At 44.9% G+C, this 20,308-nt stretch overlaps 1 protein-coding gene across 1 annotated transcript in view; it reads right to left on the bottom strand.

Annotated features, from left to right (window-relative positions):
- The window catches only part of LOC137528217 (cytochrome P450 2A6-like), an 87,349-nt gene that overhangs the window by 56,706 nt on the left and 10,335 nt on the right, over positions 1-20,308 (bottom strand). The window contains exon 3 of the mRNA XM_068249489.1: positions 17,875-18,024. Coding sequence (XP_068105590.1) covers positions 17,875-18,024 — 150 coding nt within the window. The remainder of the gene's footprint in view (positions 1-17,874; positions 18,025-20,308) is intronic.

Genomic DNA, 20,308 nt, shown 5'->3' with positions numbered 1-20,308 from the left:
CCGAACCCGAACATCTAGATGTTCGCCCAACACTAGTTAAGATTAGGTGGGGAGGTGAGAAAGTGTTAAGCGCAGGAGTGGGAGGGAGGTCTTAGGGTTAGGCATCGGTAGAGGGAGGTCTTAGGGTTAGGCATCGGTAGACGGAGGTCTTAGGGTTGGGCATCGGTGTCAGGAACCAGCCTGCGGCACGCCTGCGTATACGGTTCCCGACTGCGGGTTTGACCAGATCGAGAGGGGAAGCAGCCTTAGTCAAGCTAAAACAAGACTGTGACCCCTCAGAACACTTCTCACTGCCACCACTAGCTGTTGCTAGACACGTCCACTGTGCTGTCGAGTGCTCAGCACGCAATCCGCGTTTTCGTACTCGGGTCAGCTTTGCGCTTTAGGCCGAATACGGGAACGCCACGCACACACACACACACACAGTACAGTTGTACAGTAACACAGCACAATCAGGCACTGACTTGTAATGCAAGTTACACTGTCGTGCATCAAAACCACTAACAGTCGTTCCGAACGATACTGTTAGCCTTCCCACGCTGCTGTCGAGCGCAGAAGTGCCCCATACACACAATGCAATTACAATCTTATAGGGTACGGTTGCTGAGTCAATCAGGCATGGACTTATACACAGTTACACTTCAGTCTCTTCTAGGCTATGAGTGTTAGTTTAGTACAGAAGAAGTCAAACTTATTAAATAACGATTTAATATTCCAGGAAAAAAAGTGGAACAATGCAGAAAATCATATATACAAAAGATTTACAAAAACAGTAAAAGTTACAAAATAAAAGTTACAAAGATACACACAAGGCTATTTGCTTACCAAAATAAACAGGGAAAAATAAACGTTACCAGCGTTGTTTGAATGTCATTGGCGGGAGAACGCCGCTTTTGACCAGTAGTCAGGCAGCCCTAGCATCTTTGCTATCTCCAGAGAGCTTTAAGTTGTGACTGTCCTAGCTGCTGTTTTATAGTCCCAAGTGTTGCCCCGGGCAAAGGATGTTTCATCCCACAATCTAATGCAATTTCCCAGACTGTGACAGGCAAACTTCAAAGCTTTTCCTGTCACACTTTGCAGACTTCAAAGCAATTCTGTGTTAGTTTTGGATCTTTCAGTCCACTAGTCAGACTTAAGGCCCATACACACGTCGGATTTGCGCGAACGACGGGTCGTTTGAACGTTCCGTCGTTCGCACGTTTCCGCATGAAATCCGGCGTGTGTACAGACTATCGTTCGGGAGATAAGACTGGTTACCAGCGATCCGCCCGGCGGATCGCTGGTAACCAGTCTTATCTCCCGAACGATAGTCTGTACACACGCCGGATTTCATGCGGAAACGTGCGAACGACGGAACGTTCAAACGACCCGTCCGCGCAAATCCGACGTGTGTATGGGCCTTAAGAGGTAGCCGACCACCTGTGTAGGCTTCAACCTGGTCGGGTAATTGTCTAAGTGTTTCCTTGCTAGTGGCTAGGTAGAGACAGTTCCTAATTAACTGTCCCGGTTCTTTTGCCTATTGAATGTAACTGATCTATTCAATGAAGACAATGGCAGTTCCCTTGCTCTGCCCTGAATGCAAATTTACTACAGGATATTCAATTAGCAGCATCCAACTTCCAGAGGAACTGACTACAAAAGCTCAAAGTACTTCATTCTGCCATACAAACAAACACAGCTTTCCCCAAAGCCAGAATGGCTGTAGTCGACATCACATATGATACAGTCAAACAAATGAAAAATATACTCCTGTATTATCCCCACCTCATAAATAGCTGCTATATCATGACAATTGGTAGAGGCAAGTTTTAGGGTCAGGCATCGGTAGAGGGAGGTATTAGGGTTGGGCATCGGTAGACAGAGGTCTTAGGGCCCTTTTACACTTAATCAGTTGGTATGCGTTGGTATGCATTTTTTCCATAGCCGTGCATTGGGAAGAAGATTTCAGTTAAAACGCGTTAAGTGTGAAAGGTGCCATAGGAAAACATGGGACTTACTTTGAAATTATTTTTCTTTCTGTTTTAATGAGATCAACTGATTAAGTGTAAAAGGGCCCTCAGGGTTAGGCATTGGTAGAGGGAGGTTTTAGGGTCAGATATCGGGAGAGGGAGGTCTTATGGTTAGGCATCCGTAGATGGAGGGTTCTGTGTGTGAGTAGGGTTAGGTTAAGACATAGTAAAATCCATAAAGATTACCGATTTTTTACTATTGGAAAATAAGTAGTAGAATATCCGTAGTTTTTACTGATATTCTATTAGTGGAAATCCCCCATGCCCTTTTTCCAGGTGCCCTTTTTACATGTACGGTTGGTGACATGACTTTGAACTCTGTAAAGCGTTATGGAAGATATCAGTTATTTATAAAAATGATAAAAATTTGCTTAATGTTTTTAACATGTTTATGGCACAGCTGTGGTCTGTGGATGATAGTTTATACTGTACGGGTATATATCTTGCCAAAGCAGAATAAGTCATTTTCACCTGAACCATTTTATATTTTATTTTTTTGTATTCTAGAAAATCATTTTTTGCAAAGCGCTTCCATCTTTTGTTCTGGAAAAAAATCTGGAAACAATAAATACAATTATTTTTTTTCAAAACGCTCATGCAATCGCTTGCCAAAGCGATTTTGTGAGCGTTTTGTGTTTTTCCTATACCTTCCATTGAGGCAAATAGCCTCAAAAATGGCTCAAGCACCACTTTTCAAAGCCGATCGCAAACAAGCCGCTCTGATATGAACTCTCATAGAGAATCATTGCGCTTTCAGGGCGATTTTGAAAATCGCACAAGCTTAAAATTTAACAAAAACACCTATAATGTGAACAAGGCCTTAACCACTTCCCGACCGCCTAACGCACAGAGGCGGCCGGGAAGTGAAGCCCTGAAGGACCGGCTCACCCACAGAGGCGGCGGTCCTTCTAAGGGCATGGGCGGAGCGATCGCGTCATCCGTGACGCGATCCTCCGCCCGGGATCGTTACTCGGGCATATTGTCTCCGCTCGCCGGCCACTTAGCAGAGCCGGCGAGCGGAGGAATCCGCATAATTGCCCAATCAGGGAGTATAAGGCACTTTGTTAGGTAAACAAAGTGCCTTATACGTGCTTCCTCCTCGCCTCGTGGTCTCATTGTTGCAGAGACCACTAGCGAGGAGGAAGCACATTGTAAGTAGCCAGCACACGTGTTTTTTTTTGCCCACAGAGTCCCTGATCTACCACCACAGGCCTCATACCCCCCCTGATCACCCCAGCAGACCCCTGCCCAGCACCCTTGCACCCCTGCAAAACCCCCACCCCCCCCCCCCCCACCTGCCACTAACTAGCGACGCTGCCCTTTAGTTTAGGTCCCTAACTGCCACCTAATCACCCCTGATCCCCCCCCCCCTACCTTTAGATCACCCCCAGACCCCATCCCAGACTACCCCCCTGTATACTGTATACATCTGTATACAGCTACCTTATCCCCTGATCCCCCTCTGATCCCCCTCTGATCACCTGTCTATCACCTGTCCATCACCCCTTAGCACCCCCACCCATCAGAGCAGACCCTAACTGCCCCGCGGGGGTAACCGATCACCTGCCCAGGCCCTCGATTGCCCTCATACCCCCCGCCTGATTACATCCCCTGCTCTTTGTTTACATCTGTCCTCCCCAGCGATCACTAACTGATCTGCGATCAGTAACCCCCTGTGTCTGCCTCTCATCAGATCAGGACTCAGTCTGCCCCGTGCAGGCTCCTGATCAACCCCCCACCCCCTCAAATCGCCCTCAGACCCCCCCCCCCTAATCACCGTCCAAGTGCATTGTATTTGACTGTGCTGCGCTTGTATTCGATTGTGCTGCGCTTGTATTCGATTGTGCTGTAATTGTATTTGATTGTCCCGTGATCGGCTTCGATTGCCCCGTGATTGTTTGATTGCCTGAGACCCCACTTCCCACCACACCCAACCCCACCCTCCCCCCCCCACCACACCCAACCCCACCCTCCCCCCCCACCACCTTCCGAGTGCATCAGATTTGCTTGTGCTGTGATTGGAGTCGATTGTGCTGTAATTGTATTTGATTGTCCCGTGATCGACTTCGATTGCCCCGTGATTGTTTGATTGCCTGAGACCCCACTTCCCGCCACACCCAATCCCACCCTCCCCCCATCACCTTCCGAGTGCATCAGATTTGCTTGTGCTGCGCTTGTATTCGATTGTGCTGTAATTGTATTTGATTGTCCCGTGATCGGCTTCGTTTGCCCCGTGATTGTTTGATTGCCTGAGACCCCACTTCCCACCACACCCAACCCCACCCTCCCCCCCACCACACCCAACCCCACCCTCCCCCCCCCCACCACCTTCCGAGTGCATCAGATTTGCTTGTGCTGTGATTTGAGTCGATTGTGCTGTAATTGTATTTGATTGTCCCGTGATCGACTTCGATTGCCCCGTGATTGTTTGATTGCCTGAGACCCCACTTCCCGCCACACCCAATCCCACCCTCCCCCCATCACCTTCCGAGTGCATCCGATTTGATTGTGCTGTGATTGGATTCGATTGTGCTGTAATTGTATTTGATTGTCCCGTGATTGTTTGATTGCCTCTGAGACCCCACTTCCCACCAACCCCAATACCTCTCAAATACTCCCTTTTTGCTAGGTAGGTGCTCTTTTTTTCTGGGTAGTCTCGGAGGAAACCCCCATAAATTTAGTAATCCACAATGGCAAGAAGGGGGCTTTCCGATGACGAGGTATACAGGTACATGGACCAGTCGGATGAGTTCTTTTGGGAAGAATCATCCGTCGAATCTTCCGGGTCCGAATTTGAACCTGTAGAAAGCAGTGGTTCCTTGACCGAAAGTGATGACGAGGCTATGGTCCCGGCTAGAGCCAGGCGTACCAGACCCCAAGTCGTTAGACCGCAGGTGGCGCAGGATCCGCCTCAAGGGCAGCAGGGTGGTGCTAGCGCTGATGATAGTTTTCTTGGTGAGGCAGGCACCAGCAGCGCAGCATCTCCTGGACTTAGTGCCAGTGCTTCCGTAGACCCTGGCGAAGTGGTGAGCGTCAGCATGGAAGTTGAAACTGGTACGGTGGCAAGTGCAGTAGTACCCCCATCGCAGCCACCAGTAAGAAGACGGGCCCGTAGTACCCATAGACTCCCAGAGGTGCTGGCACAACCAGATTGGCAATCCCCTGATTCCGCCGCACCCGTAGTGCCCCCTTTCACCGCCCAGTCTGGAGTCCAGGTGGCGACAGCTCATCTAGGAACGGCCCTAGACTTTTTGCAGCTGTTCATCACCCAGGTTCTCCTGGACTTAATTGTGGTTGAGACCAACCGTAAAGCCACACAATTCATCACCGAGCACCCGGAGAGCATGTATGCCCAGCCTTTCGGGTGGAAACCAGTCCAAGTTTCCGACATTAAAATCTTTTTGGCCCTTATCCTTCACTTGGGACTAATGAAACAGAATGTACTGCGGTCGTATTGGTCTACGAACCCAGTAAATCATGTTCCCTTGTACCCTGCTGCCATGTCCAGGACACGATTTGAGTCCATCCTGCGCTTCCTGCACTTCAACGACGACAAAACCTGTCATGAAAAGGGCCACCCTGCTTATGACCGGCTCCACAAAATTCGGCCCCTCATAGACCACCTGTCATCAACATTTGCAGATGCTTATATCCCTGAACAGAACATCTGCGTAGACGAGTCCCTCTTACGCTTTACCGGGCGCCTTGGCATCAAACAGTACATCCCAAGCAAGCGCGCCCGGTATGGGGTGAAACTGTATAAGCTCTGTGAAAGGGCCACAGGCTATACATGTCGTTTTAGGGTCTATGAGGGAAAAGACTCAAAATTGGAGCCGGTCGGATGCCCTGACTACCTGGGGAGCAGTGGAAAGGTTGTGTGGGACTTGGTGTCACCCTTGTTCCAGAAGGGGTACCATCTTTTTGTGGACAATTATTACACAAGTGTGGCCCTCTTTCAGCACTTAAAGTTAGAAGGAATCCGATGCTGTGGCACTGCGCGGCCTAGTCGCCAGGGCTTCCCCCAACGGCTCGTTACCACCAGACTTCAACGGGGGCAGAGGGCCGCCTTGCGTACTGAAGACCTGCTCGCGGTGAAATGGAGGGACAAGAGGGACGTTTACTTTCTGTCCACCATTCACACAGACACGACAGTCCAAATTCAACGGGCAACTAAGGTCATTGAAAAGCCCCTTGTCGTCCACGAATATAATGTCAACATGGGAGGGGTGGACTTCAATGACCAGAGGTTAGCGCCCTATTTAATTTCCCGGAAAACAAGACGCTGGTATAAGAAAGTGTCTTTTTATCTGATTCAATTGGCAGTTTACAACAGCTTTGTTCTCTACAGTAAGGCTGGGAGAACTGGATCTTTCCTTCAATTTCAGGAACAGATCGTTCTGGACATCCTGTATCCAGGAGGTGCCAGGCCCCCCCCCCAGATGCAACTAGCCGACTGCATGGAAGGCATTACGCCTATCAGCTTCCGTGTGCCCCAGGTCAACGCATCCGAAGAAAACGTTGCCGTGTCTGCAGCAGGGCTGGAACAAGGACTGACACCGTTTATTATTGTCCCCGCTGTCCTGACCAGCCTGGCCTATGTGTAGGGCCGTGTTTTGAGAGGTACCACGAGCAGGTACACTATTAGAACCTAGGGAACTCCAGACACAGGAGTAGGCACACACTCAGTGGTCTTTCGCACATTGTCGCAGGGAGAGGAGAGATAAGCTTGAAAACCAAACGGGTAAGCATAAAAGTGGCAAGAAGGATCGGTTTCCATGCTTGATATTGCTGATCTGTCCTGGGTTGGCGATATAAGACGGCATGTTTGAATTTCCCTTGAGTGTGGACACCCCCGGTTTATATGTGATTTGGGCCTATGATGATGCTTTAATGCCACACAGAGTCATCTCTATTGGCAGGCATATTGCTGTATCCTACAGGCATAATGCTGTATACTAAAGTTCTGAGGCCCAGTCACATAAGTTGGTGGCTCACCCTGAGTGCAGGGTGGCACGGGGTGTCTCTCTCCTGAGGTTATCACTGCCATTGATGTGGAGGAAGATCTGCCATTGATGTGGAGCAAGGTATGTTTGCCGTTCATTTTTCCTTTCAGCCCAGAGTGCATTACCCGTATACCCAATATAAGGAGTATAGCAGAAACTCCTAATACTGGCCATACATGTAATGATTGCAGAGACCCTAAAATATAATAAACACAAACTGCGCCTGCCAGAGTACAAACGGGTGCAATAGCATATGCTTCAATCGAGTGTTCGCTATCACAAGTCCTTGAATATCAGTCTATAGTGCTGTGACAGCGCTCCTCTTCTTTTCTACAATTTAAACATAGAAAAAACAATCGCACATAGTGCATTACTGTGAATCGCAAAGTACAGTTCCCCACACGTGCATAAGTGCTCAATTGTGCATCACTCGTGGTCTCTACAGCCCCTCCACACTAGCAGCTCACACATAGCCCAGGGCGTGACCAGGAACGTTGACGTCACTGGGATCTGGAAGGTCAGGAGACAGGCTGCCACGAGGAGCGGGGAAGTTCGGGACGCCGACACCGCCAGCAGAGAAGCTTTATTGCTAGGCTGCAATGCCTGAAATGCCTGTTATCTTCCTACACAAGTGAGTGCGCTGATATTGCGCAGGCCATAACTTTTAGCCCAACGGTTTTATGCTATGTGTGTTCTTATATGTTTTTCATGTGGAACTTTTCATTAAATACGGATCATCCAATTGTGAACTAAACTATCGTGGAAGTGTCATTGGAGTTGGCCGCTCTATAGGCTAAGCGCTAGACCCACCTGGACTGTGAGGTGGTGTCAATCTGGTGAGCTGCTAGTGTGGAGGGGCTGTAGAGACCACGAGTGATGCACAATTGAGCACTTATGCACGTGTGGGGAACTGTACTTTGCGATTCACAGTAATGCACTATGTGCGATTGTTTTTTCTATGTTTAAATTGTAGAAAAGAAGAGGAGCGCTGTCACAGCACTATAGACAGAGACCCTAAAATGCCAGGACAGACTTCACAAATGACCCCATTTTGGAAAGAGGACACCCTAAAGTATTATGTGAGGTGCACGGTGAGTTCATAAAAGATTTTAGTTTTTGTCACAAGTTAGCAGAATTTTTTTTTTTTTTTTTTTTTCTAACAAAGTGTCATTTTCCGTTTACTTGTGACAAAAAATAAGATTTTCAATGACCTCACCATTACCCTCATGGAATACCTTGTTGTGTATTCTTTCCAAAATGGGGTCATTTGTGGGGTTTGTTAACTGTCCTGGCAAGTGGGCGGGGTGCTAAATTGTGAGCACCCCTGTAAAGCCTAAAGGTACTCATTGGACTCTGGGCCCCTTAGCGCAGTTAGGGTGCAAAAAAGTGCCACACATGTGGTATCGCCGTACTCGGGAGAAGTAGTACAATGTGTTTTGGGGTGTATTTTTACACATACCCATGCTGGGTGGGAGAAATACCTCTGTAAATGACAATCTTTTGATTTTTTTTACACACAATTGTCCATTTACAGAGGTATTTCTCCCACCCAGCATGGGTATGTGTAAAAATACACCCCAAAACACATTGTACTACTTCTCCCGAGTACGGCAATAGCACATGTGTGGCACTTTTTTGCACCCTAACTGCGCTAAAGGGCCCAAAGTCCAATGAGTACCTTTAGGATTTCACAGGTCATTTTGCGGAATTTGATTTCCAGACTACTCCTCACGGTTTAGGGCCCCTAAAATGCCAGGGCAGTATAGGAACCCCACAAATGACCCCATTTTAGAAAGAAGACACCCCAAGGTGTTCCGTTAGGAGTATGGTGAGTTCATAGAAGATTTTATTTTTTGTCACAAGTTAGTGGAAAATGACACTTTGTGAAAAAAAACAATAAAAATCAATTTCCGCTAACTTGTGACAAAAAATAAAATCTTCTATGAACTCACCATACTCCTAACGGAATACCTTGGGGTGTCTTCTTTCTAAAATGGGGTCATTTGTGGGGTTCCTATACTGCCCTGGCATTTTAGGGGCCCTAAACCGTGAGGAGTAGTCTGGAAATCAAATTCCGCAAAATGACCTGTGAAATCCTAAAGGTACTCATTGGACTTTGGGCCCTTTAGCGCAGTTAGGGTGCAAAAAAGTGCCACATGTGCTATTGCCGTACTCGGGAGAAGTAGTACAATGTGTTTTGGGGTGTATTTTTACACATACCCATGCTGGGTGGGAGAAATACCTCTGTAAATGACAATCTTTTGATTTTTTTTACACACAATTGTATATTTACAGAGTTATTTCTCCCACCCAGCATGGGTATGTGTAAAAATACACCCCAAAACACATTGTACTACTTCTCCCGAGTACGGCGATACCACATGTGTGGCACTTTTTTGCACCCTAACTGCGCTAAAGGGCCCAAAGTCCAATGAGCACCTTTAGGATTTCACAGGTCATTTTGCGGAATTTCGTTTCCAGACTACTCCTCACGGTTTAGGGCCCCTAAAATGCCAGGACAGTATAGGAACCCCACAAATGACCCCATTTTAGAAAGAAGACACCCCAAGGTATTCCGTTAGGAGTATGGTGAGTTCATAGAAGATTTTATTTTTTGTCACAAGTTAGTGGAAAATGACACTTTGTGAAAAAAACAATAAAAATCAATTTTCCGCTAACTTTTGACAAAAAAAAAATCTTCTATGAACTCACCATACTCCTAACGGAATACCTTGGGGTGTCTTCTTTCTAAAATGGGGTCATTTGTGGGGTTCCTATACTGCCCTGGCATTTTAGGGGCCCTAAACCGTGAGGAGTAGTCTTGAAACGAAATTTCTCAAAATGACCTGTGAAATCCTAAAGGTACTCATTGGACTTTGGGCCCTTTAGCGCAGTTAGGGTGCAAAAAAGTGCCACACATGTGGTATCGCCGTACTCAGGAGAAGTAGTATAATGTGTTTTGTGGTGTATTTTTACACATACCCATGCTGAGTGGGAGAAATATCTCTGTAAATGGACAATTGTGTGTAAAAAAAATTAACAAATTGTCATTTACAGAGATATTTCTCCCACCCAGCATGGGTATGTGTAAAATACACCCCAAAACACATTATACTACTTCTCCTGAGTACGGCAATACCACATGTGTGGCACTTTTTTGCAGCCTAACTGCGCTAAGGGGTCCAAAGTCCAATGAGCACCTGTAGGCTTTACAGGGGTGCTTACAATTTAGCACCCCCCAAAATGTCAGGACAGTAAACACACCCAACAAATGACCCCATTTTGGAAAGTAGACCCTTTAAGGTATTCAGAGAGGGGTATGGTGAGTCTGTGGCAGATTTCATTTCTTTTTTGGTGCAAGTTAGAAGAAATGGAAACTTTTTTTTTTTTTTTTTTTTCTCACAAAGTGTCATTTTCCGCTTACTTGTGACAAAAAATAATATCTTCTATGAACTCACTATGCCTCTCAGTGAATACTTTGGGATGTCTTCTTTCCAAAATGGGGTCATTTGGGGGGTATTTATACTATCCTGGAATTCTAGCCCCCCATGAAACATGACAGGGGGTCAGAAAAGTCATAGATGCTTGAAAATGGGAAATTCACTTTTTGCACCATAGTTTGTAAACGCCATAACTTTTACCCAAACCAATAAATATACGCTGAATGGGTTTTTTTTTAATCAAAAACATGTTTGTCCACATTTTTCGCGCTGCATGTATACAGAAATTTTACTTTATTTGAAAACTGTCAGCACAGAAAGTTAAAAAAATCATTTTTTTGCCAAAATTCATGTCTTTTTTGCTGAATATAATAAAAAGTAAAAATCGCACGAGCAATTAAATAGCACCAAAAGAAAGCTTTATTAGTGACAAGAAAAGGAGCCAAAATTCATTTAGGTGGTAGGTTGTATGAGCGAGCAATAAACCGTGAAAGCTGCAGTGGTCTGAATGGAAAAAAAGTGGCCGGTCCTTAAGGGGTAGAAAGCCCTAGGTCCTCAAGTGGTTAAACTGTAATATCACCCACTTGAGCCATATGGAAACTTGGACATTACTTTGCACATTGAGTTGTAACTGACAGCTGCTGATATATAACTGAGAGCAACTGGTATATTTCAGTTCTGACAAAATATTGTCAGAGCTGGAAAGGATCACTGTAAGAAGAAAATGGTGAGCTTCTGAGAGGAAGCTTCGGTGAGGTTAATATGTAATATTCATTTGCAGCTATGTCATATGTTTATTTCAAATATTTTTACTCACTTTAGGTTCCCTGTAAAGTAGACCTGAACCCTTGCACAGGACAGGAGGAAAACATCGAGAAATGCACCCTGTATGTATTTAGAGAGTTCAACCCAGGGGCGTAGCAATAGGGGGTGCAGAGGTAGCGACCGCATCGGGGCCCTTGGGCTAGAGGGGCCCCAAGGGGCCCTCCCTCAGTTGCAGTTTTAGCTTTCTATTGGTCCTGTGCTCATAATAATCACTTTTATAGATACTTTGAATAGTGGTAATCACTAACAAACTGTTCCCCATTCCCTTCTTGCACCTCTGACACTGTGGTTGCCATTGGCAGGTTTTGTCCCGCCGTATCAATTGTTACGTATAGAGTGCTTGGGGGGCCCCACTGTAAAACTTGCATCGGGGCCCATAGCTCATTAGCTACGCCACTGGTTCAACCTGTCTAATTCCCCCTCATCTGTGACTAATCACAAGTTGTAGTTTGATCCTTCAGCTGATCAGCTGGCTGCAACGGCACAGAGCTAATTGGTAAACATAGGATGTTAACAATATGTCTGCTTCCATGAAAGCAGGAAGTAGGCACACTGCAGATATAGTTAAAGGGGCACTACAGCGGAAAACTGTAAAATTTAAAATATGTGCAAACATATACAAATAAGAAGTACATTTTTTTCCAGAGTAAAATGAGCGATAAATTACTTTTCTCCTATGTTGCTGTCACTTACATTAGGTAGTAGAAATCTGACAGAAGTGACAGGTTTTGGACTAGTCCATCTCTTTATAGGGGATTCTCAGGGATATATTTATGTTCAAAAGCACTTAGTGAATGGCAGTTGCTCTGTCCAACTGCCAAAAAACTGTGTAGCGAGCAGGGAAGCTGGCCAGCATCATTGTTTAAATTCTTTTTTGGAAATATCTTCATAAAGAATAAAAGCCTTGCTGAGAATCCCCTATGAAGAGATGGACTAGTCCAGTGATCTGCAAACTTGGCTCTCCAGCTGTTAAGGAACTACAAGTCCCACAATGCATTTGTCTTTATGAATCATGACTGTGGCTGTCAGACTCCTGCAATGCATTGTGGGACTTGTAGTTCCTTAACAGCTGGAGAGCCAAGTTTGCAGATCACTGGACTAGTCCAAAACCTGTCACTTCTGTCAGATTTCTACTGCCTACTGTAAGTGACAGCATTATAGCAGAAAAGTAATTTATGGCTCATTTTACTCTGGAAAAAAATGTACTTCATATTTGTATATGTTTGCACATATTTTAAATTTTACAGTTTTTTCGCTGTAGTTCCCCTTTAAGAGCTATTGTATCCAATGCACGGGAGCCACCAGCGTTAAAATTGTGCTGCATCAGGCTTAAGGGGCATACAGACATGCGACTAAAGTCGTTGGTAACGAACGACTAACGATCGTTTATAACGACGATCGTTACAAAATAACCGCTAACGATCGTTAAGGGTAACGATCAGCGACTGAAGTCGTTGCAAACTGGAAATCCGTCCTGGCGGAGTTTTTGTAACGACGATCGTTAGCAAAAGTACGTGTGTATGCTGATCGTTACAAAAACGATCGTTCGTTAAGTACCGTACATGCGCAGACAGAGAGAGAGAGACAGAGAGATGTATATAGATATATGTATATAGATATATGTATATATATATATAGATGTAGATAGATGTATATAGATAGAGATATATCTATCTATATCTCTCTCTCTCTGTGTGTATATGTATATATATATATATATATATATATATATATATATATATATATGTACGCAACTTCCTCTTTCCTACTGGCCATTAACAATGACGTTCGTTCCGGGTTCATTGATCTGAATAACGTTTAGCATAATAGATGCGCTGCATCATACGTTCGTCACTTCCGCATCGTTCGTTCGGAAACGATCTGATCGTTTGCCACTTTCAACACCTCTTTACTAACGACCTTTTCATTTCTCTCCTTAATTGATCGTTCGTCGTTGCTTACAAACGATCGTTATCGCATGTCTGTACGTAGCTTTAGGCATCCACAAGTGCAGCGTAGTTTTAACTATTGCCAGTCCCAAGTGGTTAATAATATTAAATATTTAATAATATTAAATACTTAATAGTAATAACAATACTAGTCATAATAATAATCATAAACTACATGTTATCGGTTAACTGTTTTTATTTTATATTTTTGTTATGTCAAAATGAAATTTTGCATTATTTTTATGCATGTTTTCTTAATGTGTGGGATTAAATATTGATATAAAAAAAAAACCCTATCTGTCCTAAGTACAATGATAACAAGATTGTCTATGTTAAGCTACATACACACCAGAAGATGGAACCCTGTGAAAGGACCGCTGAACAATTGCTCTATCTATCCAGACCTGTAAGCTATATGTTGTGAACTATGGCAGAAGACTGCAACAGAGAATGCCAAACGATCCGTAATAATCACATCTTTAACCCTTTCAGGACCGGCCACCTAACCCCCCTTAAGGAACAGGCAATTTTGCATGGGGGGGGGCGCGTTTGGGGGGTAAGGCAGCCGGATCCTGTTAGGGCTTGCTGGGCCAGATGTCACCCCTGGAGCCAGATGTCCCCCCTTTCACCAGCAGCCTTCAATCACCTTCCAGGCTCCAGCAATGAGCCGCTGTGGACACTTCTGCTCTCGCCGACATCCCCACTTGTTCTGACGCTAAGTCCCGGGTCGCGGCTTGATGACATCATCAAGCTGCAGCCCGGGACTTACGTCACAGCGAGCAGAGATACCGGCCAGAGCGGTGGGGAGCACCGATCGTCGGGGGAACGGCAGGGAGCTGAGAGGATCCTCTTCCTTCCCCCCACCGCCGCAGCTCTGTAAGTGATCATTACGATCCGCCGGCGATCATAGTGATCACGTGATCAGAAGCCATACACGATGGCTTCTGATCACTTAAAGAGACTCTGTAACAAAATTTGGAGCCTTATTTCTTCTATCCTATATGTTCCTATAGCTGTTCTAATGTGCTCTGTCTTATGCTGGGCATACACGGCTGCAATTATGCGCCGGATCGAGCCGCTGGCTTGATGCCGGCGCATCCCCGCTCGTGCGCGCGGATAGATCCCCGCTCGTTCCCGCGGGCGGCTGCTAATCAGCCGCTCGTTTCTTCTATTGTTCTCCCTGCTGGTATCGAGCAAAGTATCGATCCGGCGGGGTTTCGGACACGTTGGATATTATCAATCGAGCCATCAGGCTCGATTGATAATCCTCCCCCGCAGCCGTGTATGCCCAGCATTACTGAAGCCTTTCTTATTTGCACAGTGGCTGTATTATCTCTGTTATATGATCTAATCTTCTCTCCTCTGTCGGCTCTGTCGGGCTGAGGCAGTCAGGCTGGAATGTGCTGTGCTGCTTGTGATTGGATAGAAGCTATACACACCCTCTCCAGGTCTCCTGCACACTCTGTATGACTCACACACTGAGCTCCTCTCAGCTATTACTTGCTATGTCTTTTGTTTGTAAATACTGCATAAAAATGGCAATTACAAGCCAGGATTGCAGCAGGGAGAGGCAGAAACAGCACAGAGGGGCCCAGGAGAACATAATGAATAGAATGCTTTTTATTGTACGAATTTTACAGTACAGATTCTCTTTAAAGAGACTCCGTAACAAAAATTGCATCCTGTTTTTTATCATCCTACAAGTTCCAAAAGCTATTCTAATGTGTTCTGGCTTACTGCAGCACTTTCTGCTATCACAGTCTCTGTAATAAATCAATGTATCTTTCCCCTGTCAGACTTGTCGGCCTGTGTCTGGAAGGCTGCCAAGTTCTTCAGTGTTGTGGTTCTGCTATGAACTCCCCCTTCCAGGCCCCTCTATGCACACTGCCTGTGTATTATTTAGATTAGGGCAGCTTCTCTCTTCTCTCTTATCTTTTACAAGCTGGATAAATTCTCCTCTGAGCTTGCTGGGCTTTCACATACTGAGGAAATTCAGACAAGGGCAAAGCTGTTTGCAGGAAGAAAAGAGCAGCCTGAAACTTCAGTGCATGAGAGATGCAGGGGGAAAGAAACACACAATGATCTCTTGAGATTCAAAAGGAAGGGTGTACACAGCCTGCTTGTGTATGGATGTATTTTCTATGTGTGGACATACTGTACATCAACCTACTTCCTGTTTTGGTGGCCATTTTGTTTGTTTATAAACAAACTTTTAAAAACTGTTTTTAACCACTTTTAATGCGGCGGGGAGCGGCGAAATTGTGACAGAGGGTAATAGGAGATGTCCCCTAACGCACTGGTATGTTTACTTTTGTGTGATTTTAACAATACAGATTCTCTTTAAGGGAGATGTCAGCTGTCATATGACAGCTTAATCTCCCCTCTAGGGTGTGCACGATTGCGTCGGGAGCGGTAACAGCGGGTGGCGTAGATCCTACACCGCATCAGGCTACAACAGCCACAAGTGCGGCGCAGAATGCAGGCGGTCCCCAAAAGGTTAAAGGGAACCTAAACTGAGAAGGACATGTATTTTTCCTTTTAAAACAATACCAGTTGCCTGACTCTCCTGCTGATCCTGTGTCTCTAATACTTTCAGCCACAGCCCCTCAACAAGCATGCAGGTCAGGTGCTCTGACTGAAGTCAGACTGAATTAGCTGCATGCTTGTTTCAGTTGTGTGATTCAGCCACTGTTGCAGCAAAGAGATCAGCAGGACTGCCAGGCAACTGGTGTTGTTTAAAAGGAAACATCCCTATCACTCTCAGTTTAGGTTCCCTTTAAACGAAGCAGGGTTTAGATTTTTAATCAGGTCACGTGTGTCACGGAACAGCCGTGAGAAATGAGAACGCAATCACAATCGGTTTTTTCCACCGATTGCCATTGACATGCTAGAATCTAGATTGGTTGTGTAGGAGCATCTGCAGTCAATCTGATCTCTCTCTTTTCTCAACAGAGAGCTAGCAGTACATGGGCGCAGGATGTCTTTTGATCTGTTAATTAGCTTGGGCCAGGCCTGTGGCCAGGGAGAATGTTTATTTTTAATTACCTCAGGCAAATGTTAATTGCCCACCCTTTGGTGAGCCTTTTCATACAGGGAGATCCCAGAAAGCTAGTCACAACTTGACACCAGACAGCCTGGCTGCAGCATTACCAGGAAGAAATGAATGTATTATATAATTTTTTGCCTATTTACAGAATACCGTAAATAGGGTAGTTATGAGAGCGGTATCATTGGATCCGTAGGGTCCTGCTGAATCTCTTGATATCAGATGAGAGGGGCCCGGGGCCCCTACAACTCAGTTATTAAACTTCTCAGGACCTGAATCCTCTACCCTAAGCAAGTTTGGTATCATATGAACTGGCATATTCTGAGGTATATGAATATGTGATGGTCATGTGTGTACGGAAAGCGTAAGCCGAGATATGACAAATGTCATATTTGGTGGGCATGGGAAACCCACCCAGGGAGCTAACCGCTGCTGTCCAACATCTGGGCTGTACTTGAGACTCCACCCAAAGATGTAGATTGTTCAAAAGTGTCTGCGAGGGACCCCTCCCTCATTCCTCCATTTCCCACCTTCATGAACGCTGCTGCCACTTTGAGGAACCAGTGGTAGCCATCTTGTTGGACTTTGTTCTGATCTGAAACCAAGAACGTTGCTGAAATTGAAACCAAGTTTTCCCACAACAGGACATCTTTCCATGAACCTAAGTATTTTCTCCTTTTTTATTTCATACTGGCTATTAATGTTTCCATAATTGTTGATTTTAATAATTTTCTGTATATATTAATTATTTATATTGCATGTAAATAAAGACTTTATCAAAGTCGTTTACTGTTCCGCTACACCTGCTATGCAGCCATACACAGAAACTGAACTCAGGTCTCTGAGGAGTCACTACTATTATTGACATCTAGACAGAATACAGCGTGTTTTAACCGTTTTATTTACAGGAGCAGTCAGTCCGTCGGTAGGGACCACTGGCCCATACCAGTGGTGGTGGCAGATATACCTTGAAATAGTGTGTAAGTTGTAATTACCGTACCTCACAGGCTCCCTTCTAGTCGGGCTGCTGCCCAAATTCCGTCGATTTCCGTGCACCTATTGCAACCACAGTTTGCATGGTCTGTGTGCTGAAACCGATTGGAAGGCAAATTGCGTTCCGACCACTAGGGCTCCTGTGACAATGTGCCCAGCTTCGGTGCTCGACGCTGAGTTGCTTCAACTTGGAGGGGGAATAGTATTTAATCCTGCTGAAGTATTGAGTGGCAGCAGGGTGAGTCATCATTCGGTTCACCAAGAGCCCAACTCAGCTACGGCCGAATGACGCGTACACCTAGATATGGTGCCGTCATCTGTCATGTCGTTCATTAATAATGCCTGAGCATCATCATGGATCGTTTATTGTGCCCTGCATTTTCCAATGATATCTGAATGATACGTCGTTTATCGTTTAATTGTAGCAATTTTTCCTATGCGCATGTACAAGACTTTAGGTAAAGTTCACAAAGATTTTGATCGTTAAAAACTTCACACCAAAAAAGAAGGTCTGGTTCTGGGGGGTGTCAGTTCTGGTGGTCGTCAACCGATTTAAAGGAAAAGCTATAAGCCAGCTAGGAATCAAGAAAAGCAGAACAGTGTACCTACCGTTTAAGCTCCTGAAGTACTCCATAAGATGATGTGACTCCTCCAGTATGGGCTCTATTAAGCTGTTTTTACCCATTCCAAAATCCCGAAGAGTTTGGATGCAAAACTGCCTCAGCTGCTTCCATGTATTCCCATTGGTCATAGATATGGCTTAAAAAAATCAATCAACAAATACATGTGAATGGACATTAAATTCACACCTTCAAACTGACAATTTACTGTTTTTAAAGTGCACTTCTAGCGTGATGACAATGTTTATAGTCTCAATTTCTGCTGCCCAAAATGATCATTCATTATGATTTTGCCCAAGATGCCCCCCCCCCCCCCCCCAGCCACTGATAGTTCATACACTGTGGAGCAACATATACTATCCTACAGAGAAGGAAGACGGAGGAGAAACAGAAGTCTCTCTGCAGTGCCCAGGAACAAAGCAATTATCCTAAAATGTCCCTTATGACTGATTGCTTGTTGCACTTGTTTTTATGGATTTCAAAGACGTAGGATGCCTGTGCAGACACAACAGTAAACTCCTGTCTGTAGGCAGCTCTAGGTTTCATTGTATTTAGTTTGCTTTTGTAGAACAGAAAAAGGGAGGGTGGAGGGGAGAACAGGAAGGGTGAAGCTTTTGTGTGGAGTTTTGGGATATCACAGGAACAAAATTCCCTCTACGCCAGATGTGTATGTGTGACTAAACATGTTTCCTGGGACATCACCCACTTCCTCAGAATCAGCAATGGTAACACCACTATAACACGAGCATCGCTACCTAATGTTTTTTCCAGAGGGTTAACCAGAGACAACTGGAAGTAGACAATTTAGAAAGTGTGTTTTCACCAAGCCTCAGCACTTCTGTGCCCTGGAACACAAGCCTTTCTCTCCTCCCACTTTGTGCCTGCCATTGCCATGGACACCAAGTTGCTTGCAGACGTATTTTTCAAAGTCTGCACAGTCTCCAAGATGTTGAAAGATCCAAAACTGTATTTAGGCAATCAGGTACAGCATAAAATGGCTATCATGTTTTGGACTGTGCGTCCTGGGCTATGATGATTAAAGAGGAACTTTAATCCAGGATTGAAAATTCATCCCAGTCAGTAGCTGATTCCCCCTTTCTCATGAGAAATCTTTACCTTTTCTTAAATGGATCATCAGGGACATCTGTATGGATGATATTGTGGTGAAACCCCTCCCACAATGTGATGTCATGACCAAGGTCCTAACAGTGTCCTGTCTGTGTACCTTGTTGCATTGTGGAAAATAACAGCTTTTTCCAAATGCCAAGCAAACACTGGCTAAATAATCTATGAATTAATATTGTAAACAATAAGCAATTTTACTTATTATGTCATTTTCAGTCACTACAGTTCCTCTTAGAGGATTCATAGTCCAAAACAATGTTAGTAAGTTTTGGATCTTTCAACATCTTGGAGTGTGCAGACTTTGAAAAATACAGCAGCAATTTTGAAGCCTATATCTAATTACCTTGCAACATAGCTGGACGGCCATCTTCATACTTACAATAAAGTTGTGGGTCAATCTCACTGTCTTTTCACCCTTTCCCTGCCAGCCGATTTGTCCCAAACTTGAAGATCTACTGCCAAGTAGTTTTTAGACATTTTGCACTCATTAGGTTTACTTAGGATTTTTTGAAAACTTACATGAAATAGGACATATTACAGTGACTTGCAAAAGTATTCGGCCCCCTTGAAGTTTTCCACATTTTGTCACATTACTGCCACAAACATGAATCAATTTTATTGGAATTCCACATGAAAGACCAACACAAAGTGGTGTACACGTGAGAAGTGAAACGAAAATCATACATGATTCCAAACATTTTTTTTTTACAAATAAATAACTGCAAAGTGGGGTGTGCGTAATTATTCAGCCCCCTTTGGTCTGAGTGCAGTCAGTTGCCCATAGAAATTTCCTGATGAGTGCTAATGATTAAATAAAGTGCACCTGTGTGTAATCTAATGTTAGTACAAATACAGCTGCTCTGTGACAGCCTCGGAGGTTGTCTAAGAGAATATTGGGAGCAACAACACCATGAAGTCCAAAGAACACACCAGACAGGTCAGGGATAAAGTTATTGAGAAATTTAAAGTCGGCTTAGGCTACAAAAAGATTTCCAAAGCCTTGAACATCCCACAGAGCACTGTTCAAGCAATCATTCAGAAATAGAAGGAGTATGGCACAACTGTAAACCTACCAAGACAAGGCCGTGCAACTCACTGGCCGAACAAGGAGAGTGCTGATCAGAAATGCAGTCAAGAGCCCCATGGTGACTCTGGATGAGCTGCAGAGATCTACAGCTCAGGTGGGGGAATCTGTCCATAGGACAACTATTAGTCGTGCACTGCACAAAGTTGGCTCCTATGGAAGAGTGACAAGAAGAAAGCCATTGTTAACAGAAAAGCAAAAGAAGTCCCGTTTG

The sequence above is a fragment of the Hyperolius riggenbachi genome, chromosome 8 (assembly GCF_040937935.1).
Source record: "Hyperolius riggenbachi isolate aHypRig1 chromosome 8, aHypRig1.pri, whole genome shotgun sequence".
Taxonomy (NCBI): domain Eukaryota; kingdom Metazoa; phylum Chordata; class Amphibia; order Anura; family Hyperoliidae; genus Hyperolius; species Hyperolius riggenbachi.
The sequence above is the reverse complement of the archived record's forward strand: the minus strand, read 5'-3'. Positions and strand labels throughout refer to the sequence as shown.